The sequence below is a fragment of the Pecten maximus genome, chromosome 5 (genome assembly GCF_902652985.1).
Source record: "Pecten maximus chromosome 5, xPecMax1.1, whole genome shotgun sequence".
NCBI classification, from domain to species: Eukaryota; Metazoa; Mollusca; class Bivalvia; order Pectinida; family Pectinidae; genus Pecten; species Pecten maximus.
In genome coordinates, this window is record NC_047019.1 from 17630570 (window position 1) to 17656956 (window position 26387).

A 26387-nucleotide genomic window follows, 5' to 3' on the forward strand; every position below is an offset into this window, starting at 1 on the left:
GGCAAAAATTAAACTGTATTACTGCATATATTAAAGATTTGCAACATATGTATTCATATTTACCAGTACAGTCTCAATAGAATTTTTGCATTTTTGGTATTTTAGAATGCTCCATCCCGTGGGAAAAGTAAGGAGGGCAAGGATCTGGGCCTGCAGGACGACAGCCTGTTTGGGCGCCTTAAGGCATGCCTTACCCTGCAGGGCTACTACCGTGAGATGCTAAGGTCTCTTAAGGACGCTCTGGGACAGAGCCAGAACCTGTCCCACTTCCCGTCCCTTAGTAGTGTAGGAGGACCTGGAAGTTTTACTGGTGCCAAGTAAGTTAGACAATAACAGTGTATGTATTGTATTTAAATTAGGAAAAAAATCAATTGTAATATCAGTTTTTAAGTCATATTGAAAACCATCAAAGGGTAATTTAAAAAAAAACAACGAATATGATAGTAATTGAACAGGAAATATTAAAGGGATTTATTGTTTAACATGGAGATCAGTAGATGCTGAACTGTTGGTATGGTTTAGTAATTGGTACTATGATATGAACATTATATTTTATCAAAGTCCAATTTAGATGTAACTTTTTTTACAATGCTAGGCCAAAACAGGGTACAAGTGGGGTATCAAGGGGGACCAGCGTGTCACCAAAGAAGGGCCAGTCCATCATGATAGCAGATACCCAGGGACACGGAGTATCCATTGCTGATGAAGAAGCCATCATGTCTCACATGGACTCTTTCTGTAACCGAATCCGTCAGCTCATGGATGTTATAAACACTCTGGCCCAGTACAACAAGTATGTATAGATAATGATACTTAACTGGTAACAAGCTGGACCATCTAAAGATCTGTCACTTTATGCTGGTAAAAGAAAGTGATTTTTAATTATAATCGAAAATATCAAAAAAAATAAGATACTTAACAACTACACAGTAGTATAATTAGTTATATGCATAATGAATGAAATTGAAAATTTATTCTTTAAAATGTATCATTTTTATTTTCATTTTTTTTTGTTAGAATGGTGCACTCTACAACAGGAATACCTCGCCTGAGGAAAGAGGATCTCATCAATGAGGACGAGAATGAGAAGGACACTTACAAGTATCGTAAACGCCAGCAGGAGGCACTCAAAGCTGCCAGTAAGTGGCACCATTATAGCAACTTTGAGTGGTTAGATGTGTTTATATGCTATAATAATGGCCTCATTTAAACCACAGGGAGATTTCCAAGTCATTCAATGAGAAAATATCAAGGTTTTGAAAAAAAAAGAATAGGATACATTCCAATGCTCTTTAAATTTCTTTCTAGATTTCCAGCAGCCTGTGTCTGATAACTTACAATGACCAGAACAGGAGTATTAGTTTTAAGAAAATTGGGAAGATATTCCTCATTTATCATTCAAATTGGCAAATAATACACTTTTATAGAAAGGAGGAAAATAGCAAAAATACCATTGCATTCTGAAAATTTCAATAAGACTTTTAGCAAAGATATGGTACAAATATCTTCAAATCTTGTCCTGAAGTTATCACTGCAGCCTAGAGTAAGTATGTACATCTAATACTTACTGTTACCTCTATAGTGGTGTACGAGGATGAGGAAGTAGAAGGAGGGCCGACATCCATACAGATTACTTCCCCAGAACGAAGCCTTGGCGCGATTGCGGAGGATGAAGAGAACCAGGACGAACCAGGGTCAGACCAAGAGGATGTAGCTACAGAGAAGAAGGAGGTCCACACAGATCCCACAGATGATGTTTTCGAAGTAGTCAACGGCAAACAGGGTCTTAGTGATGAAGAAGTCACAATCATAAGTAAGATACTCACATCTTCTGTCACTAATAAAAAATCACATTATATATCAGTGTTTGTTTGTTTGCTGGGTTTATCGCCCTGTGAACAGCCAGGGTCAATTGAGGCAGGTCTCCTTGTAGTAATTGGTGACTGGCTCACCAACATACAGGAGGCCTGCTGCATGCCTTCGAAAGCAGCTAGGGTAAAATGTCTTGCTCTAACTGACTGAGTTATCGCGGCTCCCCTTTATTTATCAAAGTGACTGTTACTGTACAGTATTGGTTTTTACCCTAATACCATACCTATCTGCCAGCTATATGCCCATGCCTGGTAATAAACCCACGCATGTCAATTGCAGTTCTGTATGAATGCAAATAAATGCTACATCAGTGTCCTGAAATAATCCCATCCCCTGATTAAAGGCAAAATTGATGTGTTGGCCCTAATTATTACAGGATGAATTTAGTAATTCTTAAACAGTTTTGATAATAATTTCCCATGACATTATTATTAATAAGCTATTACACATAAGAGTTATGTTGAAATACATGTAATTCTATTTCCCGATTTTTTCCTCTTAATCAGGGAAGTACTTTCCTGAGGAGGAAGAGGATGAAGGTCCCAGTATATCGTACACCGTGGCTAAACACCATGACAGTATGATGAAGGCCATGAGTGAGAACGTCACCACCAAAACCATGCTTGATGTGGAATCTAAGGTAAAATATATAGCTGACTGAGAAACTTACAAAATGTCTGACATAATTATCACACGCTAAAATGTATCACCACCAAAACCATGCTTGATATGGAATCTAAGGTAAAATATATAGCTGACTGAGAAACTTACAAAATGTCTTACATAATTATCACACGCTAAAATGTATCACCACCAAAACCATACTTGAAGTGGAATCTAAGGTAAAATATATAGCTGACTGAGAAACTTACAAAATGTCTGACATAATTATCACACGCTAAAATTATCGCCACCAAAACCATGCTTGATGTGGAATTTAAGGTAAAATATATAGCTGACTGAGAAATTTACAAAATGTCTGACATAATTATCACACACTAAAATGTATCACCACCAAGAGTCAAAAATAGGGTACATCAGTTTTATAAATCTGATAATTCTCACTGTAGAATCTACATGTAGCCAGTTGACAACTGTTTGAATTTTGATAATTTCTTTTTAATAGGACCGAGACAAGTTTGATGTATATTATGCCAACTTTGCTTCAACCGTACAAGAACTGGAAACCTTCATGGCCGCCTATCTCCACGCTATATTCCTGAGAAAGAAGATGAAGACAACACAGGGACTGGACATCATTACAAGGTTTGTTCAGCCTCCTGATTCTCTACCTACACATATTCCCTACCTACACATATTCTCTACCTACACATATTCTCTACCTACACATATTCTCTACCGACACATATTCTCTACCTACACATATTCTCTACCTACACATATTCTCTACCTACACATATTCTCTACCTACAAATATTCTCTACCTACACATATTCTCTACCTACACATATTCTCTACCTACAAATACATCTGTAGTAGTTGGAGGACGAAAAACATTTATTGTGGTAGTAGCTGCATTTTGATTGGATGTATCTGTATAGGAAAAATATGGATAATTTGAGTTATGTTATAAAGAATTACAATTAAGTTATTTTCATAATATGATTCTGAAACGAATAAAAAAAATCATTATAAAAATTAGAGCTTTATTTAAAAAACAAAAAATGTGCTTGATGAAAAAGTACAATCAACTTATTTACATTAATATAAAAGAAATAAATTAGATATTTTTATGGAACCTATTTAACTAATTACTTTTGATGAATTGGAGCTTTATTATAAAAGAAATATGATTGATGACATTTTTGTATTGACTTCACCAATGTTGCCAATTTGATTTCAGATTCACTCCCATTCAGAGCCGACCAGGAATCCGAGCTCATATAGCTGAGAAATTTGTAGAGATCTTCAATTGGTACGAGACTGATCTGGAGGAGGTTCATAACATCTATGAAACACACAAGGTATATGTTTACATTTATATATCTATTGATGATAATGACAATGTTTAAGAAATAATGAGATAGTAATACTACTGGTTTGAAATAGTTTGTGAATTTTCATTGTCCCATTCATGTCAAAAAACATTTATTGACCTATATGTTGAATTGTGATTTGAGAAGATTTGTTGTGTTACTCATGTATATCCTGATTCCTGAGACTTAAATGCTGTATTTATCAATTAAAACCCATAATCCTGGTAATAAGCCCACCCTGGTCTATTGCAATCCAGTAAAAAATGCTAACAGAGAGCTATTTCATTGTCATTCAATAATTCTACCCCTTACTCTGAGTCCAAGATCATGTGTTGTCCTCCAGGATAGGATAGATACTGTACAACTTAGTTAATTTGCAAAAAATACCTAGTTTATTGAAAACTACATTATCCAGACTCCCATTGACCTACCTGTAAGTTAACCTATTGACCTTTTCATCCTTCCCCAGGAGAACCCCCAGATGGTGAGGAATGCTCCTCCTGTAGCTGGGGCCATTCACTGGTCTAGACAACTCCTCAAGAGAATTGAGGACCCCATGAAGGTGTTCCGTGATAACCGAGCCATCAACCAGCTGGGAGATTTTGGCCGTATCGTTAGGATCTACAACAGATTGGCCACGGCCCTGGTGACATTTGAAAGTTTGTGGTTTACTCAGTGGAAGAACAGGATAGAACAGGCCCGGAGTGGTCTGAGGGCCACATTGTTTGTACGCCACCCATCTACTGATGAGATTGTCGTCAACGCTGATGAGAGGTATATCTTTGCTTTTCCTGAGGAGTTTTGGGGGCCGATAATGGGTCCCATTCACAACTGAAATTATTTCATACTTAAGCCAAATTAAAACAAATTGCTGTTTAATCCTGAAAATTTTCTTTCCCTAAATTATCATTTTACTATTGATGTTAGGATTTAATGTAAAGTTCTGAAATGATGTTGAACCCATAACCATTGTGTACATGTCAAATCATGTACCTAGTTATTTTTTGTATGTTCTACGTGTATTTCTATGCCATGGAGTGATGACCAAGACTTGTTATGTATCCATGTATAACTATCTGTATCCCCACCATGTTCAAAGTATTACCTGTATGTTGTTTTTGTTGAATGCTGTGGTTTGTGTTTTACCAGAGTTCTGGAGCTTATACATGAAGCTAAATGGCTGACCCGTCTGGGCATACAGATTCCTGAATCAGCTGTGTCCATCATGCAGCAAGAGTCACGCTTCAAGAACTACAAATCTCACCTGGAGCTGGTGCTGAATGAGTATCGGGAAGTCTGCTTGTCCATCCCTGAACCTCTTATCAAACTCTTCACTCCCCACATGGAGTTTGTGGAGCAACAGCTTCAGCCTGGCCTCACAACATTAGCATGGAACAGCATGAATATAGGTCAGTATATAGGTCAAGGCATGAAACAGCATGAATATAGGTCAGTATATAGGTCAAGGCATGGAACAGCATGAATATAGGTCAGTATATAGGTCAAGGCATGGAACAGCATGAATATAGGTCAAGGCATAGAACAGTATGAATATAGTTCAGTATATATGTCAAGGCATGGAACAGCATGAATATAGGTCAATATATATGTCAAGGCATAGAACAGCATGAATATAGGTCAGTGTATAGGTCAAGGTATGGAACAGCATGAATATAGGTCAGTATATAAGTTAAGACATTGAACTGTAAGACATGGAACAGAATAACTATGTCTGACTTAAGATAATTCTGTAGATCTAGATATAGAAAAGCTGAGATAACTTCCATCATGGATTTAATACACTATACCTGCTTATTGGCCTGTTGTAGATGCATTCCTGCACCAGATCCACTCAGCCACTCAGAAGCTGAAAGGAATGCAACAAAAAGTTCATCAGATCATGGAAAATGATATCTATGGCACACTGGACAACATCAGGAACTTCTACCTCTTTGATTACGAGGAGGCCATCTCAAGGTCATGGGTAAGTTTATAGAATTACAAAGTTACATTATATAACCACAAAAAACAGAATCACGACATGATATCTAAGATTAGTTATACTCCATGAGCACTGTATGGTATATTGGAAAGACATTGTCCCCTGAAAAATCTTTTATCTTACGAAGTAGTTTATTGATTTCAGACAGGAACAGTACATACTAAATTTATCCTCATACAAGCCCCCTCGTTTGGTGTAAAATTTTAGTTTTAATGTTTGGGTAGAGCTTATTTTTCATCCAATTTCAGCATTCTATCGTAAAATTGATCATTCTGAAAAAATGAAAGTGACTTATTTGTGGACAGGTCTCATTTGCTGATAAGTATGGTAAGATTTTCAATGGAATCAATTGCATCGTCTGCAAACAAAATAAGAAAATTCTTATGTAAAGCAGAAACTTTTATTAACACTGGATTTGTAAAATTTAAGTAGCATTTTTGATGTCAACTATAAAAGTATCATGATATTGCAGCCCCCACTCGAGTTCCGTGATAAGATGCTGAGGAGCATTCAGTCACGCTCGGAATCTCTGAAGCAATCTGTCCAGTTGGCGTTGGTTGGTCTACAGAGAATAGCGAATACTCTGGCTACGAAAAAGGTCGGTACTATACTTCACTCGCTTAACTCTCCGTTTGTTTTTATTTTATTTTATTTTGCTAATAAGTTTAACGAATGATACTTTCTTTGAATTAAGATTATATTTAGATGGTCAGATGTATGTTCAAATCCTGCATGCCTTGTTATATTTTTTTAAGTGTATGTGATGTATGATTATAAGTATATTTTGATTTCTTGCAAGAATTAATTCACTAAGAATAAATCCTTTGTACTAATAGATAGTTATGCTAGTCTTTATGCTTAAAAGATAATATTTAATTTCTTATTGATTGAAGCTTGCTGCTTCTTTACTTTCTTAATGTGTAGCTACATAGAAATTAGTGTGAGATTTATAAGAGCCACCAAACTCAAAAAGTTATACTTAACTTGTACTGACATACAAAATGGAGGTAAGTACATATTTAGCGAAATTAGGAGAAAATTAATTTCAATATGTTTTGAGGTGTGAAAATGACAATGTTAAAACAGGACGTTGGTAATTTTTGGTTTCCAGGAATACACGTTTACTTCTATCCATTCCATGACTGTTGCAAAAGGCGTTGCAGCCAAGCTCAAGCAAATAAGCATGGCTCGATCGGAGAAACGTCTCTCGAGTACCCCCACCTTAAGTTTCCCAGCGGTTGGAACCTGTTATACTATTTATGCTTTGTTCCTATTCCTACCATTCTTAGCTGCATGTACCATTTTGTACTTCCATGTACAATGGAACTTTGTTGAATTAAAAATATATCTATTTTGTAACTTTGTAAAAATCAAGGATAATTCTGTTTTCCATTTATGAGGATACATGTATTTCTACTTTCTATTTCCAAACTGATTTTTTTTTTCATTGAAAAAATGAAATGTACATGTGTTATGAAATAACTTTCCATGACAAAAGATCATGATTGGAATTTATTTTTCCCTAGAGATGTAAATCAAAGTTCCATTGTCCTTTTAGCCTCCATTTGGTTTCATATCTCTTTATACTGAACTCTTGGTATGGATGGTTGTGGACCTTTTGTTTGTAATTATCAATATGATCAGGATTTTTCTATTGGACCCCTTCAATCGAATGGAAGACCTTGATATCTGGTTTTTTTTGTCAGTAAACATTTATTTCCTGTTATTTATTGTTTTAGTTGTTTACACAGTTTTCTGGTCTAGTTCAAGGATCTTTGTTACACAATTATGATATATCTCCTATTGAAGATAAAGGTTTTGAGTGTAAATCTAGGATACGTTACACTGATAGCTAGTACTGTCAAATGTCAATATGAATATGGTCGTGTGTCTTTTTAGGATAAATTATGTATAATGAATTTTTTTTTTTTTATCTTTCTGTTTAACAAACTTAACCAAGTAGTATTCTTTTTACCAGTAATTTTACTAACTATAAACTTGTATTTTGGCCTTTATAAAACCCACGTCAGCATGTATCTTTACACAACACCTACAGATGTAACTGCATGCTTATCTTCCTGCAGCACCAACTTCTTATTTCAGTTACGGGTCACGCTTTCTAAATTAAAAGGTTTAAAGTATTAGAGGTATCTGTTTTAAGTCTGATGTTTGGTATGGATTTGATAACAATGATATTGTGATGATGAAGGCTGGATACCCCAGTAGTTTAATTATCCTGTATCTTTTTCCTCAATCATAAATTTTTTTTCCAAAATCTCTTTAAATACAGTGTTAAATGTAATAGGATATGGAACTAGGTAGTGTATCAAATATCATTAAATTAAAGATATAAGTGTGAATAAATTGTATTTAGTCCGTACTCGATAGTCTCGGGTATTTTTTTTTGCTGGTATTTTTGCTGTTTGCTGGTATTTTTGCTGTAATGTTCATTAACTGCGTACCAATACAATACACTACATATGAAAAATATGTGGGTCATTAAAACAAAATATTCATGATGTCAAGGATTATAACTTTATAACTTAGACCACTAAGGAAAACCACTGATTGAGATAAAACGTAGATAGTGTCATTTGATGGAGTTACTGACCACAGAGGAAGTTTCCTGGTCACAACATTTTACACAACCTTACAGATTTTTTCCACCTGTTACTATCATTGATTGTCATAATTCGATGTAATCAAGGTTATTTGAATCAAATTTAGAACTTCCTAAGTAATAAATCCTCACAGGCCAGTACATAAAAAAATAACTGCTGACCTTAATTAGAGTGGTCAAATATTTACATATAAAAGTTTTACCAGGAAACATGAATATTTTCAAGTTTCCTTGGAGAGCATGAATTTCTGTCATAAGTTACTAAGGTGTATGGTTTCATAAATCCTTATACACATACTTATAATACTGTTCATTTTAATCCAAAGTCATATGACTAAATTCAGAAAAAAAATTTATTGAAGGGAAACTTTAAAACAAAATTGTGGTGCAGGATGTTTATAGTGTTTAGAAAATGTATTAACAAACAATATATATTTTACAGTTCCACACTACATATAAATATATATGTCTATACTAATTGAATTTTAGGCTGACAATCCCAGCAAATCCAAAAAGATGGCTCTAATGATGGATGAAATGGAAGCCATGAGAGAACGACAGAAGATAGAAGATGAAGAAAACAATATAGCTGAACTCATTGGTAAGTCTGAGGATACCTGGAGTAAACTTTTACATCAGTAAATATCTATAGTAAATAACCTTATTTTTTATGGTTCTATTTTTTTTTGTTGCACCAAAAGGTTTGAAGCAGAAACAAAGTATTTTTACAGAAATTGTTAGACGGACTGACAGACTACAATTTGAATTTTATTATTTTATTTATTTTATTTTATTTTTGGGTTTTCCTTTTTTTTTCCTTTTTTTTTGTCTGTAATATTTTCTTGTGTAACAAATACATAATGAACAAAAATTATCAATATCTGTTCTTGTTAAGTGGTGCTTCTTGTACTCAACATGTGATTTACAATCACTACTCTTTATAGGGGTCATTAAATTGCCCATTAAGAATTAATTAAAAGGTCTTTATAGTTGAATAATTCCCATTAAAATCAACATTTAGATTTTGTTTATCCATTGTATTCCAGCCCACTACCGTGATCATGTTTACCAGGCGGTACTCCAAGCCACATGTCGGTCTCTGGCCACACTGGGGGAGAGTACTGGGTGTGACAGTGAGGTCATTCGGGCGGTCAGTGCAATGTCAATGGGATCAACCCCTCGGGACAGCCCCAGTCCTCAGTCACCCACAAGGATCAGTCGGGAACAATCTGCACACAGTCGTATATCATCTGCGGCCACAGATCGTCCATTGACCAGTATGTCCATGTTGTCCAACATGACATGGACGACAGAGAGAAGTGATGCAACCACACTGCTACAGTAAGTTCAGTTTGTACTATCAGCTTTTACTTTGACTTGTGTAACTTTTTATTGAATTAATACTGGTACTTAGAAAATAAAAATGCTTTGATCCATGCCTGATATATATTTTCTTAACAGATCAAATGTTTTCATGTTGTACATGTATTACAGATTTGAAGTAGAGGTCCACTTCATGATCCCGAACATCATTGTGGAGCCAACATTGGACATCGCCCAGACTGCCATCCAGGATGTCGCTAATGCAGTCGTCGAGGCCAACAGATGTAGGTCACTTTGTCCTGATTCCAATCAGCTTTGATATTTATATATGAATTCAGGAACATAACTGTCAAAACATAAAATTGTACTTTGAATTTGAAAATGAAAAGAAAAACCTCAGGATTTTTTTCGTTTTTTTTTTTTTGCTGATTGAAATTTTCATGCCATTTAAGTATATTACCTGGTATTCAATGACAATTGAATGCCTTTTTGTTTCGATGTTATAGATGTTTCCTGGTTTGGACCTCAAGGAGAGGAGAACTTCTACTCTCTGATAGCTGACGATGAAAATGTTGCTCAGATGACATCACAGCTGTCAAACATCATCAATGGTGAGTGACGAGGCTGTGACATACTACAATAATAATCTTCCAGAGCCAGAATATTCTCAGTAAATTTTATTCTTTATACGAATTATCTACATGTGCTGAATATTCCAGGGTTCTTGGTCCAAATTATTGTCTCCCATTTCCTTTAGACTGCCAGTTTTACCACTTTGGACTGGATGGAAACAATTGTTTTTTTTATTTTCTGTCAGTCTATTTATAGCAAGCACAAAACAAAAGGTTGTCCTGTTAGTATGAATTATGATTTGTCAGTCTCATGCATAGTGATGTAAATTTTAGGTACCATACTATTGTGTGTATTTATGTATAGAATCATGTCATGTCAATGTTTTTCCCTTCCAGAAATTGACACAGTGGTGAACAAGCACCTGTTCCACTTTAGTTACTACAACTTCCTGTGGAAAGACGACCTTCACGGAAATTTCAAGGAGTTTATCTCGGCTGATCCTGGAATGTTTGCTATCAAACGGGAGGTGGAGAGATTCCTTTATATAGAGAAGAAGGTATTGGGGATCCCGAAAGTTTTACCTGTAGGGCCAATCTCTCTACACACTGACCCCATCAAGGATGCTCTGCATGGATTTGCTATGGCATGGAAGATCAAGTTTGCTTCTGTCTTGCATGAGGAGGCTAAGGTAATTCTTTCATGCAGAATGAAACAAAAAATTGTACTTTTAAGGTTTTTTTTCATATAAATTATTTCACTACGTCTGTAGCAGGTCATATGATGTCTTTAATTTGTCAGAGGTGATTGAGACTTTTCATATGAAGAAGAAATTGTCATGTGTCAACATGTAATGTGTGTCAGGGCTTTTTCTGCAGGCTTTTCGGGGTCGTTACTGGGCCCCATTCCCAATTAGAATTATTTCTATTTACTCATGAAAAAATCTTTCCCAATTCACCAATTTTCTTCCCCAAACGAAACAAAAAGACCCAATCCCAAACCAGTGAGAAAAAGCCCTGTATGTATTAATGAATGGATGTCTGAAAGGTGACAGAATATTATAATAACATTTAATGTGTACTTAACATTTCATTGACAGAAAAAACTGGACGCTGCAGTTTTGTACAGGTCTAATGTTCGTAATCGGCTGGAGCTGCATGTCCAGTCCCTTGACCAGTTGAATAGTGCCCTTCATCTGCTAGAGGAACTTTGGGACATGGAGAATAAGATAGATAGTATCTACCTGCCGATAGAAACTATGTATGCCAAACTCAGGTGTGTATACTGCTTCCTTATCTTCAGCATATTTCCTTTGCAATTTATATTTTAACTTTAATGCTATGACGTTTGCCTTGTATATTTTGACTTACCTTGTGTTCGATTTTTGATTAATATAATGACCATTGTCTTTGATATCACTCCCATTTTGTGTGTAGGGAGTTTGAGCTTCGCCTTCCAAGGAATGAAGTAGAAGAGGTTGACCAGCTACGTGACAAATGGCAGGAATTGATAGAACTAGCAGAACAGGTCCGTGAGGTCCTCCTCAAGGAACGAAGGGGAGCTTTCGAACAGGAACTAGACAAGCAAGTCAAGGTAAGCTAGTGTATAGGAAAAATTTTCACATAGCACTAAATTAGAATTTTTCATTATTATTTACGTGTTGAATGTTACACATGAAGTCAATTTACTGAAATCTAGACATTTAAAGCTTCTATATATATGGATCAAGTTTCCCTCATATGAAAAGTTCAAAATGTAAAACTAAAAGACAAATGTTTTTGTATGCTTGCTGAGAATCAAAATTTTATTTTCTAAGTCATCGCTATCTTCTATACCTATACAGGGTGATATCAATGATGTGTTTAACAATCTTTCAGACATTTGTGGTAGAGGTGATCCAGTTCAGGAACGCATTTGACGCCCAGGGTCCCGCTGTCCCAGGGATTCCACCAGCCGAGGCTGTCGCCCGGTTGCAGGACTTTCAACAGAAATATCTGTTGTATGACTCGAAGCGTAACACATTGGAGTCTGTATCTAAACTGTTTGGAATAGCCTGTAAACCATTCTCTGAGCTAGATAAAACTGGCGAAGAATTGGACTTACTTAGTCAGTTATACGGACTCTTCCAGAAGTTCTTAAGATTTGATGCAAGGTTCAAAGACACACTTTGGGCAGAGGTGGACCTTGAAGCCTTCTTTAGAGAGGTATGCAGAAATGGTTCTCAGATTGTATATATCACTTAGTTTAGAAATATTATTACAGCTATAGTTTGATAATGATTAATCAACTTACACCTGAATGAAATAGCATTAATGAACTTTTTGTACAACACCTGGATATTAAGTTTGTTTTCGTTTTAGATGAGGTTCTCGTTTTGTCATGATATCTTAATCATTGTTATGATTTGGAATTTAAATAGACTGTTAATCAGATACCAGTCCCTGTTGAAAGTAAACAACAATTTAGGTTTTTTACAGGAAATAGTTGGTTAACAGACACCAAAACAATGGAAATGTTTATTTTTTAAACTTCTCTACAGGTTGAAGGCTATTGGGATGAGTGTCTAGCTCTTCCGAGTAAATTAAAGGACTGGGACGCCTACCATGACCTGAAGACATCTCTACAGACGTACCTGGAGGTGTTCCCCCTCCTCCACAGCCTCAACTCTAAGGTAGGTAGACCACTCCTTCAGACCCTCACCTAGATCTGTTGTGATTTGATCGTTAGACAAATTGTTTGGTGTTACTGTGGTATTGTATCAGATGTATTAATAGTGAGAAGTGTTAGTTTTCACTATTAGAATATTTCATGTACTAGTCTATGATATAAGTATTGAAGTAATAATCTATCATTATCACCACCATAATTAATAGTCATGATCTAACAGTTTTAATTTAATTTAATGAGCGTTTTAGTGCTGCACTACCTTCAGTTGACATTGAATAAAACTATTGTCATATAATTGTGTTTGAGTGAACTATAGTTCTTTTCTGTGCATTGTATTGAGAATTTAGAAATTATTTGGAAATAAATGTCACTTCCTATTAAGTATCATATACATGTTCATCTAACAATTTTGAACCCATCATACATTTAAAGGCTCTGAAGGTTTGAAAAAAAAATCAGGAATATTTCGTTTTTGTCCTGAAATTGAAATTAAATAGGAAATTGAGGTATAAAGAAAATGTGTCCTTATTTTAAAATTTACCTTAAAAAATGAAAGATATAATCATTATGAAGTTCAAAGATAATAATTATGATAGAAAATTCATGAGAAAGTGCCTTTGTTTATACCTGGTTTCCATGGTAATTGTCACTACACCTTATCTTGTATTGCCTTGCCTTGACCTCTGGTCACTCACAGGGAAGTGACTTGTATGAGATTCCAGTAAGTACAGTGTTGTATAGGTTTGGTCAGTCGGTAGACTTGACCATTGCAGTGCTATAGATGTTCTGTGTTGTCCTGGTAGCTGGGAGGTCGTCCATGTAATGTATGGTAGCTGGGGGGTCCAAACCTATCCTCTGAGAGCTCATGGAGGTTGTCTATATGATGATTTTGTCCTGCATATTCATATCTGTATACATTGTATATGTGAAATTTGTTCTTGTCCATAATTCTATTAAACCATCAGAATACAGGAAAAAGAATTAACTACACATAAAACTTAAGTCTTCGGTTTGGAAAAAGTTCCTCGCAGTATGACAAGAGATTTATAGAATAATTGTCACAAATTTTTCATAGAGAGCTCGTTGAGTGCCTCAATCAATAAATTGAAATCCCTTTGACTTTCATTAATAACATGCACAATTTCATGAACATTAAATCTAATTTGCATATTAAGATCCTAGTTAATTGTAGTTGTAAGAAATACTGGTATAAATTACTATTAATTTGATATTAACTTTAGTAATATGCTTATATGTTAAATGTAAATTGTTTCTGGTTATGGGAGGTTTTAAGAAGAAGAATAAATATGAATGATGTTTAACGATTTAATTTTTTTTTGTACATAATACTGTATTTGAAATATGACAATTGGAGGTTGAGGGGATGTTGTGAGGTTATTTTGTGTAATGGTTATAGGGAGTGTGACAACATGTGTCGGGACATCCTGAATAAGTGTGAGGATAGAGTTGAATTAACAGTACAACAATAGATAGCGTGTTAGATGTTCAAAAGTGAACCATTTCTTATTTTGAGGTAAAGCTGACCACATGAATCACTTAAAACATCAATGATTATTAAATGCCTATCAGCTGTTGGGAGTGTTCAGTGTTAAATATAGGATCACCAGTAAATATCTAGTCTACCCACCTGTTTGATATTGGTCCAGTATCTTCCTTGTACCATCTCACCAGTAAACATGTTTTTACTATTTAATATGCAAATTATTTATAGAAATAGTTAATATATAAATCAATGGTAGTGATTATGTATTAAAAAGGACAAGTCATAGAAAAGATATGAATATTTTTTTTCTTCAAAATGTTGAAAAAATAAAGAATGTTTAAATATCTGTATATAGGAGGAATCCTGCCTCATAAGGTACAAGGAAGATGGCTGACCTGTACTGAAAACATTGATGTAGTCAGCCTATAACAAAAGCCAGAAGTAATATATCAGACTATTACTTATATATTATTGTATTAACCTAGTATATCCATCTTACCTAAACCCCAATCCAAGTATTGTATATCTATATACTAATGCTTAAACCTGGATCATAGTTGAACCAATGTTTCATTTCACAGAGAAATGTCTCGGGTCAATAGCTTACTGTATCACTATAGCTTTGATAATTAACCCCATACCCTCAATATGCATATATACAAAATGTAATTATATAGGTTATATTAAAGTCCTTTGTGAAAAAATCTTTATTCTTTATTCAACTTCCAAAGTATTTTCATGAAAGTTAAATTCTGGATGCTAACATACCATTAGGAGAATTTAGAAATGGAGATTCTTTCCAGAATATAATTATATATTTTTTAGTAAATTTTGTAGTTGTGTGATTTCCATTTTATGATTACTTTCAAATGTAATTCTGCATTTTCATCTTATTTTCTATAATTCATTTTGATTGATGTAAAGTATGTGTTAATATTTCATATCTAATATATTTTTTTTCCTTTCAGAATTGTCATCTTTGACTTAATTAACCTATAATATTCATATTAATTAACCTTTCATAGGCACACATATCAATCTCCTTGCACAAGAAACTTACAAAACTCAGAATCAGATATGCATTTACATTTTATCTGCACTTGTTGATTGACCTCTCTGTATATTGTGTATTTCTAAGACTGCTGTTACTTATGATACAATATGGAAATAATTTACACCTTTCCATAGAAATTAACCAGTGCGTACACTGATGATGATCTTGTCTTTGTAGGAGATCAGGAACCGTCATTGGCTGGAAGTGATGAGGGTGACAGGCAGCTCCTTCCAGCTCGAGGCCAATGTTTTCAAACTACTCCACCTTTTGGACATCGGCCTCATTAAGTAAGTTATCTTAAATATCATTGGTTCATGTTTTACTTTTATTTAAGATCTCTGGAAAACACTATTACAATAAAGACTGATCTATTACACAATCACAGACTGGTTGAGTGGTTCTGAGGTAAACTATTCCCCTTTCACCAAGGGGAGATAACTTGTTTTGTAATTATTGTACGGATTTTCAAGTGTATCTTACCTGAAAATCTGTCCCAAAGAAGTTTCTTTGATTTCATGGTTTATGGTTTAATGAGATGTTTACTGTATATATGTGTTGCTATTAAGATAATATAATTTGTTTCTCACTCTCATCCTGTCTTGCAGACACAAATCAGAGATTGAAGAGATCTGCCGTGGAGCCAGTCGAGAGTTGGAACTGGAGATAAAGATGAGAGTGACTGAGGAAGAATGGAATGAACAGGTGCTTACGTTTGAACATTACAAGAAGCGAGGCCCTATGTACCTGGACAAGGTCTCCACAGAGCGATTACTGGAACAGCTGGAGGATGCTCAGGCATTGCTCGCTAACATGTTAACTTCACGTTACATTGGTCCTCTCAGGGATGAAGCTGCAGGCTGGGCAGAAAAACTGAAAACTGTGGCCGAAGTTTTGGAACAGTGGCTGGAGGTTCAGGACCTATGGCAGTACCTAGAGGCAGTGTTCAGTAACTCCATCGCTGCTAAGGTAATACTATCTTATGTTTCTTCAACTTTTTATACCCCCGCAACGAAGTTAGGGGGGTATACTGGAATCACCTTGTCCGTCCGTCCGTCTGTCACAAAATTTGTCCGGCTATGCATTCACTCATTTCTTTATGGATTTCATTCAAATTTGATATATAGTTAGAAGACAATATGAACTTGTGTCCCCTGCAGTGATTTTGGGATTTAGCCATTTTTAACAGAGTGAATGCCTCTTTTTCATACAAAATGTGTCATAATTTTGTCCGGCTATGCATTCACTTAGTTTTTGATGGATTTTCTTGAAACTTTATACAGAGTTGAAGGATGGCATGAAGTTGTGTCTCCAGTAACGGCTTCTTCTGAAAAAAACCTTTTTACAGAGTTATGCCCCTTTATGTATAAAATGGTTACTAGCTTGTCCGGCTATGCATTTGCTTTGTTTTCAATGGATTTTACTAAAATTTGGTATATAGTTAGAGGACCCTATGAGGCTGTGCTCTATGCCGAATTACCAGTTCTAATAGAGTTATGCCCCTTTTTCTTTAAAAACGAGCAAAATTTTGTCTGTCTATGCATACACTTAGTTTTGGATGGATTTTCTAGAAACTTTATACAGAGTTGAAGGACCACATGGAATTTTGCCGCCAGGAACAGCTTTTTCCTATAAAACCCAGAGTTATGACCCTTTATGTAAGAAATGGTTACAAGTTTGTTCCGTTTTTTACACAGTTGAAGGACTGTAGCACTTGTGCTTCCAGCAAATGCTTTTTCCGAAAAAATGCTTTTTACATAGTTATGCCCCTTTATTTGAAAAATGGTTCTAATTTTGTCCAGTTATGCATTTCCTCAGTTTTCACAAAATTGGTGTATAGTTAAAAGACCATATGGTGTCGTGATTTTCCCCAAGTAGTCCTTTTAAACAAATTATGCCACTTTTAACAAGAAAAATTGGTGAGTTTCATCCGACTGAGCAAATGTTCAGCTATGCGATCTGGCTATGCGAATGTCGAGCAATTTTCAATGAATCATTTGGCTTGACTTTTTGGAATGGCTGCCAGCTGAGTAGTTACTGGATACAAAATCAAACAAAATTGAAGACAATGTAAGTGATTATGCCATAAATAGGCAGCTTCACAAAGTATCCAAACCAATCATGGAAAAGCGGGGGGTATATTTGTCCCCCTCCTCGGTGACAGCTCTAGTTGACTTATGCAGTAAGCAGTCGTAGATTTTGTCATTATTTTCTCAAGGTGTTTTCTAGGCTATAAAATCTATATGACTTTCATTTGTGGAATTTGTGAACCACATATTCTTAGAAAGAGATTTATGTACCATTGTTTATGGATGAAATTAATTTTACAGGAATTACCTCAAGAGGCCAAAAGGTTTGCCAGAACAGACAAGAGCTGGACAAAACTGATGAAGAGAGACTTTGAAACTAGGAATGTTTTACAGGTATGTAACCCATTACATATGTAGTGAAAACATGTTATTGACTTTGAAAATAAATCATCAAAATAATATATCTCATTTTTAGAAATATAAAATGCATGATGTACAAATTAGCAGTATAAAATTGTATAAATTCACTGAAAATTAAAAAAAAAACTCACCATACCAACTATATGATTCTTCATGTAATTACAAAATACCAGATTATAATATTGTAAATTATTTATCAAACTGATTTTCTAATTTTCATTAATTAAACAATGTTGAACTACTTACATTTACAGTGTTGCTACGGTGGTGAGGTACCTAAAGCTGTCCTGCTCAAGAATATTCATGAGGAGCTGGAGATCTGTTTTAAGTCGTTGATGGGTTACCTTGACAACAAGAGGCGGGCCTTCCCCAGATTTTACTACGTATCTGACCCCATCCTCTTGGCCATCCTGAGTCGACCCAGTGACCTTGAGTCTGTCCGACCTCACCTCAAGTATGTTCTGATCATCGGGAGCTGTCTATTAGATATCATATGTAAAAAGCTCAGATTTTCCTATTAAGAAATTCAGCTTCAACTGTTATGTTATTAAAAATCATTTTCTGTATTAGTTGGTTTTTGTTGTAGATCTATATTCAGTAGCATCTATGATGTACGACTAGAGGAAGCCAACACAGTAGATGAACCAACAGATGAGGTTGGTTTCGCCCATTCACGTACAGGGGTGCGAACTCCCACAGGGTCGAGGGTCCGGACCTCCTCAGCACTCTCTCCGACCAACAACACACCACACAAGATTGACAAGCGCTTGACAGAGATTTATGTAAGTTTTAACCTAAAGATATTTATTACATGTATAGATGTTAGTCTAGAAGATATAATAATTAAACACATACTAGTTTACATATGTCATTATTTTATAGCTATTTACTATATACAATGTGTCACATATGTTGTATGTGAAACAAGAAAGGTGGAAAATTGGAAAACAAAAGGATCTGTAATGGCAATTCAAAATTATGTGAAAATGTTTATCTTTTGAAATGTGAAATGCTAAGTTCAAACATTGAAGATACTGTTTCTCCATAGCATAGCTGATTGTATAGTCATTTGTATTAAATATGTTTATGGAACCCCTCCTTAACAATACTTGCAGTAAAAAACAATATATTATATTGTACTTTGCACATCTGTTATAATGTCATGCCACCTATCTTCAGGAGAATTGTCCTCCTAACCTTTAGTATATAGTATCCCACAACATATTACCTGGAGAGTTAATTGTCCTCCTAACTTTTACTATATATTATCCAAACATATATTTACTGGAGAAGTGTCCTCCTAACCTTTAGTATATAGTATCCCACAACATATTTACTGTAGAGTTAATTGTCCTCCTAACTTTTAGTATATATTATCCAACCATATATTTACTGGAGAAGTGTCCTCCTAACCTTTAATATATAGTATCCCACAACATATTTACTGAAGAATTGTCCTTCTAACCTTTAGTATATATAGTATCCTACCCACATATTTACTGGAAAAATTGTCCTCCTAACCTTTAGCATAGTATACTACCACATATTGGAGAACTGTCCGCCAAACCTTTAGTATACATTTTTTCTGGTCACATATTTACTGGAGAATTGTCCTCCATATGTAGCTGTAGTGTCATGTATCTGGTATACATTTAACAGAGGAGTAGAGTTCTACGAGCTTGACGATGGCTTTTTTATCAGGGGTCCGATAAAAATATTTCTACCACAATACCCTGTGTTATTCAACTCCCAGACCATCAGTTAATCATTACAGCTGTTGATTAACAATCTGTTTATACCACACGCATTTTGATTGGCTAACACGGTGAACTTTGACCCAAGCTGCAATTGTTATTGACGTCATCAATAATCTAATGACGTCACATCACCGGGTCCCGGACATCACCGGTACACTTTATTTGCATACGCAAAATTATACTTGGCCACGTTTCCCTTTGATTCAAGCCGATATTATTGTGGTAGGAACAGGTCACATGACTCGAAATTGTTGGATATGGAATTTATTTCACACTCGTAAGTTATTTTTTAAAAGTTGCAAAAAACACTCGCTCGTGTCTTTTGTAACTTTTAAAAAATAACTTACTCGTGTAAAATAAATTCCATATCCAACAACCACTCGTTGTGTAACCTCTATTTAATATTCATTGTGGAACATTAAATTTTTTTTAAGTAGATTTACCAGCTGCAGATTTGTTATTGCACACTCCCGTAGAGTGCTTGCTCTCCTGTATCATATTTATGCAATAATAATACTTGGCATATTTAACCTGCTCGTAACAAACATATCCTTGGCTACAAGCCAAGGGGACTTATCACAGGACAATAAAATAGGATATGGTGGTAATCCTGTAATAGTGGTGTATTACTAAGCATGGGATTATTGCAGAATAAATATGGTAGTGCTTATATTCTTGTCATTTATCATCATTAGAGTTAGGAGGATTTGTCTCAGTTTCAATTTGGTAAAAGATAATGGAGCATCTAAATTGATATATAGAAATAGTAATGATTAAACTATCAATAGAAAACAAATATAAATATTATTAAAGCAATTTGATTTTGAATTTTGAATTGTTCAGACCAAGATCCATTCAATTGTTTTTATTGTCTATAAACATAAATTTCACTAGATTTTTTCTCCCCACAGTTTACAAATGAACTAATGACGCCATTACGTCATGTAAAGAAGGTACCTTTGATATCTAGTCTTAATCATTGTCTGTCTTATCTCTCTCTAAGTCCCAGGGGCACAAGTCCCCACCCTATCACATTACGTGGGAGCTCACCCCCTCCCCCACCACCAGATCCGTAAGTAAGGCGTGGTGATGGGCGGGGCTGATGTACACAATCATATATGTAGTAGTAGATTATAACGTAATTGCCTGGTAATATTGTTCAACAGGTATACAAATAACACAAGTGTATACATATATGTAAAGTTTTGTTTGGTATTGGGATATATATTTGGAAATATTTAATTTTGTGGTGGATAATATACCTATTCATCGTAGCTTACTTTTCAAGTTAATGGGAAATTCCTTTTGGTTTACTAAACGATGGGTGTAAAGTATTTCAGCAAAATATGAAGAACATTTGTAACATTATGATATATATCTTTTAAATTTCAATATTTAACCTTCCATATTTTCTTTTTTATTACGATAACTTTTTGTCTGCATTATAATAAACTAAACCCCAGCTTATTGTCATCATTGTCCTATATACGATGTACTGGTAATGGACTTCAATGTTAACTACAGATACATAAAATAATAAATAATATTGAAAAACAAGATTTATGAACTTTATTACGTCAGAGAGTCTTATAGTATGCATCAAAGGTTTTGAAAAAAACTCCAGAAGAACACGCGCATGGATACCAACAAAGGCTCAATGTTGTACATGATACTAATTCCTAGAGATGATTTTGTGACAACTGTCCAGTGTTGAAATGGCAAAGATTGTTATCACTGCATTGGAAATATAGTGACTGAAAAATGTATCTGTAGGGTTGGGCTCACTCTATAGGAAAATGGCCACTGACAGATACATAGTCAGAACACTTTAACAGTGTAGATTAGCAGGGAATAGTTAGATAGTTTTTAGATAAACTGGGTAGAAATTATAAGTCAGGGATCCTAAAGCTGACTTTGTTTCCATACTTGAGTGGTTAGAGGGAATAATGGACATACATGTGTGACATATTCTGTTTGTAGCAACAACAACAACAAACATTGGCCAAAGAGGAAAATAGTCAATCCATTCTCAAAACGAGAGGCCAAAAAAATGTAACTTCTAAAAGTGTAAGATACTAAACGACATTTATATTTTTGTTTTTATTTAATTTACTTGCATCTTATTGTAGTTTTTGACATCACTCTTTTCACCCTATTTATCACTTTAGCATGGTCTAATTCATTGATTGGAACAGTCCACAGTGGAAAAATAGGGTTGAGAGGATTGATAATCTATATTAACCAAGTGATTTGTTATTTTTATTTACTGTATACTGTATACTCTGTTTATTTTTCTGCCTTTCATTTTTTACATTTACATTTTTAACTACTATTAAATGAAATTGCACGATTGAAGATATCAAATGAATTTTCAAAGTTTATTCTAATTCACATGATATGCATGCCTAAAAGTTTCTATAAAATTTTATTGAAACTATTAAATTGTTGTATGAATATTTGATGTGACACATTTAAAAGCATGATCTATGACTGTTTGTTTTATAACTGTGAATTTTAAGAAGCTTACTTCTATTTTCAGTTAAATTTCAATAGAATTGACAACTTTTAATTTTTTTTCTCAGATAATTATCCCATTCAGTTTCATTCCATGTAGATATACTATAAGATAATTTATCAATAAGAATACATATTTGAACCATAATTTTACCAGAAATTCAAAAATTAGATGGCTTAGATGGAGAACAGCTTTAGTACTGTATTTAAATTACACTTCAATATATAAATGTATTTTAAGTTTATTGTAATTAAGCCATGATTGTCATATTGTTTAATAAAAAGAAAGCATCTTGTTTTGAAATGTGTTACGGCTGGTATATATTGAAATCAATTTTATTTTTGAGATTCAACTTCATGCTGTTTACAGAGTATGAACCCAAGCACCATAGCACATGCCCCAGCCTTTATGCCATCAGAGGGAATCGTAGAGGACAGTGTGTTTAGAGATGCAGTAGCTGTAAGCAGTGCCGAGGGCGAACTTGTTCAACTACAGGATAAGGTACGCTGGATTCTCGTAAAAATGTGACATCTGTACACTCCCAGAGTAAAAAATTCTGTTCGGTAGTAGATTATCATTAATTTTCTGATTTTTAGTATCAAAATTTACTAATAATTTTATCATTTCGTTGTAGTGTTGAGAGTTATCTTTTCTTTGTTTCAGGTTTTCCTTACAGATGGAGTAGAGGTGTGGCTACAGAAGCTGAGAGAGTCTGTCGCTAAGACAATCAAAGACCTCAACATCAACATCATACAGGAATGTAACAATGGCGTGGCCATGGATGAGTGGGCATACAAGGTTAGAATACTGTGCTTTTCCGAGGACTCTTTTGGGGCTGATAACGGGCTCCATTCCCAATAGGAATTGTTATGTATGCATGCCAAATTCCCCATTTGCAGTTTACTCCTGAAAATGTTCTTTCCTATTCACTAATTTCTTCTCAAAAGAATTATTTAACATCTTTGTGATATGTTAAAAAACTCTATTTTTCTGACAGTACCCAGCACAGGTGTGTCGTATGGGTATGCTGTACTACTGGACACGAGAGTGTGATCAGGGAATCGGGGAAATCAAGTATGACCGCAAGGCTCTCCAGGGTGCTCTCAAGAAATACATTGCTACAGGGTCCAAACTACAGACAGTGTTGTCCCGAGGGGCTTGGCGAACCCTTGAAGAGCCCATGCTGCCGCTCCACAAAGCTCGACTGGAATGTATGATATCGGTAAGGCATCGACTGACGCACATTAATTTAATTGTATTCAAGCTTTACAATAGATTTGAAATCAATTTGATATACATATTACTTCTGAAAGTAGTTATAACTTTGTAAATCTAAAAAATTTAAAAACCTGGGGGTTTTTTGTAGCAATTCCTTTACCTGAGAAATCTAAAAAATTTAAAAACATGTTTTTTTTGTAGCAATTCCTTTACCTGAGAAATCTAAAAAATTTAAAAACATGTTTTTTTTGTAGCAATTCCTTTACCTGAGAAATCTAAAAAATTTAAAAACATGGTTTTTTTTGTAGCAATTCCTTTACCTGAGAAATCTAAAAAAATTAAAAACATGTTTTTTTTGTAGCAATTCCTTTACCTGAGAAATCTAAAAAATTTAAAAACATGTTTTTTTTGTAGCAATTCCTTTACCTGAGAAATCTAAAAAATTTTAAAACATGTTTTTTTTTTGTAGCAATTCCTTTACCTGAGAGATATACTGGATAACATGTGCACTAGAAAATTACGAGAGTCAACAGACTTTGAATGGCGTCGCAGCATCCGGTGTTACTTCCACCCTGTTGGTAAGTGTATCACAAATTAGTTTGTTAGTTGATTTGAAATCTCTACGTTTTCAGACTGAAATGTTCCTATTCCTTTGTTTGAACATGAATCTATTTGTGTTACATTTGCCTTTGTTTCTTTTTGTCTCTGTCAGTGTTTTATATATTAATTGTCGTGTACAAGAGTGCTCTAACTGTTTTGTCTTTGTTGAAAATATAAATTCCCAACCTACAAAAATATGTTTCATTTGAATATAGCTTCATTAATGAATTAATTGGAATCTGTGAGATGGCATTGGTCATACACTTTCCTTGTGTTACATCTGTGTACGATACCGTGTAGACTTCTATAACTTTGTGTGCCTCCAAACTAACATTTGTGGTAACCATGACGCCCTGTTCCAGCCTCCGACACACCCACGCCCAGAGAATCTGTCACCGGCGATGACAGTGGCCTGGATGATCTGGCCATACGTAAGGATGAGTTTTACTGCCGGGGGCAGTGGTAGTAGATATCCCTAGCTTGTGTCCTTTAACATTAAGCTTCATTCCGGTGGCCGGCTTAAGGGTTTATAACTTACTGCAGTGTTTCTCATATATATTTGTCTAAAAAGTCATGATACACAGTTACATTGTCAGCAATAAAACTTAACATAATATCCTGAGTATTACTCACAGTTGGGGATATAGTAAATGAAGCATTTCTAATCATTTAAAAAATGACTAATTCCAGATATTATCTTTCTGATCACCATAAATTTATTCCATTCTTACTGAAAACAAGTCTGACCACCAGAAATAGGAATTCTATAACTTAGATGGAATGTATATATAGTTCAGAAGATTTTAACCTTAAATACTAAGATAGGCACAAGTTAAATAGAGTTTTAATCACTAAAGTATGATATATACCTAGAACTAACTACTGACATCTACACTAACTACCTCTATGTTATATAAACTAACACCATTCCTGTACCTTTAACATTTCTCTACAACTTCGGTATATACAGCATCAGCATGCTCTGTCTTTGATAACAACGTAGGTAATCTGATTAACTGGTTAATAAAACATGTAAGGCCGGGAGACATTCCTTCCCCTCGCTATGTTTTGCCTGGTTTTGCTACACTGTTTGCTCTTTTTTTTTTTTAAATTACTTTGATAAAACTCTGACCATTTTGTTTAGGTGCATGGACATTTTTTTTTTCCAATTGCGAATTCCCAATTTGAGGTATATGGTATCTAACGGTCAGTGGTATACGGTGCTAACTGGTTTTATTGTTCATTTACAAGAAAAAATTATTCAATGTCTATTATATATGCACATCTATGGCATATGTAAAAGGTCAGATGGAAAAATAATAACAGAAATTAAAAAAACTATCTAGATATTATTTCTTTAATCTCACTTAGATATTAAAAGTTATCTGAATAAAATTGTTTAACTAGGATCATGTCTACATTATAATATCCAAATATATTATTTATCATTGATTGACCGGACAATGTCATTGTGTCTTGTATGTCTTGACCTCCTTAATAACAAACGTAAATTAGCTTGTACAACCTACTACAGTACCTATCTATACATTTCTACAGAGGACCGCCAGGAGCCCCTGATCTGGATCCTGGAAACCCCATACACATACGGTAATGAGTTTTACGGGACCTTATCTGGGGCAGCCCTGACCCCTGTCACCGAACGCTGCTTCCTTACAATGTCACAAGCTCTCAATAACTACCAGGGCAGCTGTGTATCTGGACCGGTTGGCGTCGGAAAGACAGAAACTGTCAAGGTATGTGTTTTACTTACTGTCATGTAGTGATGTAATCTGTGGCTTCGAATCATAAAGAATTATAAATCTCTCTGAAAAACTTGTTTATGAAGTAGGTACTATCTTTGCAATCTCCATGTTGTTTCCAGAGATTTACAATCTATATTAATTTGTAATGTTGTTTATTGAAATGCTATATTACTTTTGTTATATTCAAATGTTGTTTTTTTTTTTTCTAGGGATTGGCTAACATTTTGGGTCAGTTCCTGAGTATGGTCCAGTGTTGTCCAGAGTTTGACCCTACAGCCTTGGCAAGGTCCATACAAGGAACAGCTATGGTAAGTGATATGAATGGAAGGCAGTGATATATATGTATAGTGTTGATTGCCAGGTAAACAAACTATTGTTTTTGTTAAAGTTGCCTAAAATTTTGGTGACACTAAGAATTGTTTGTATGTTTGCTGTGCTTATCACCCACTCAAAGGTCAGGGTTATTTTGAGACAAGGT

At 34.8% G+C, this 26387-nt stretch overlaps 1 protein-coding gene across 1 annotated transcript in view; it reads left to right on the forward strand.

Moving 5' to 3' along the window:
• The window catches only part of LOC117327363 (dynein heavy chain 5, axonemal-like), an 87434-nt gene that overhangs the window by 4589 nt on the left and 56458 nt on the right, over positions 1–26387 (forward strand). Inside the window, 33 exon segments of the mRNA XM_033884303.1 lie at positions 106–317; positions 596–793; positions 1018–1139; positions 1583–1813; positions 2379–2512; positions 2999–3138; positions 3737–3857; positions 4339–4643; positions 5019–5278; positions 5699–5853; positions 6344–6469; positions 6983–7108; positions 8981–9092; positions 9538–9832; positions 9986–10098; positions 10321–10425; positions 10783–11075; positions 11484–11659; positions 11821–11977; positions 12262–12588; positions 12924–13055; positions 15787–15896; positions 16215–16575; positions 17937–18029; positions 18311–18510; positions 18643–18838; positions 22698–22829; positions 22992–23126; positions 23326–23550; positions 24016–24124; positions 24509–24577; positions 25704–25900; positions 26119–26217. Of these exon segments, the coding sequence (XP_033740194.1) occupies positions 106–317; positions 596–793; positions 1018–1139; positions 1583–1813; positions 2379–2512; positions 2999–3138; positions 3737–3857; positions 4339–4643; positions 5019–5278; positions 5699–5853; positions 6344–6469; positions 6983–7108; positions 8981–9092; positions 9538–9832; positions 9986–10098; positions 10321–10425; positions 10783–11075; positions 11484–11659; positions 11821–11977; positions 12262–12588; positions 12924–13055; positions 15787–15896; positions 16215–16575; positions 17937–18029; positions 18311–18510; positions 18643–18838; positions 22698–22829; positions 22992–23126; positions 23326–23550; positions 24016–24124; positions 24509–24577; positions 25704–25900; positions 26119–26217 (5766 nt within the window).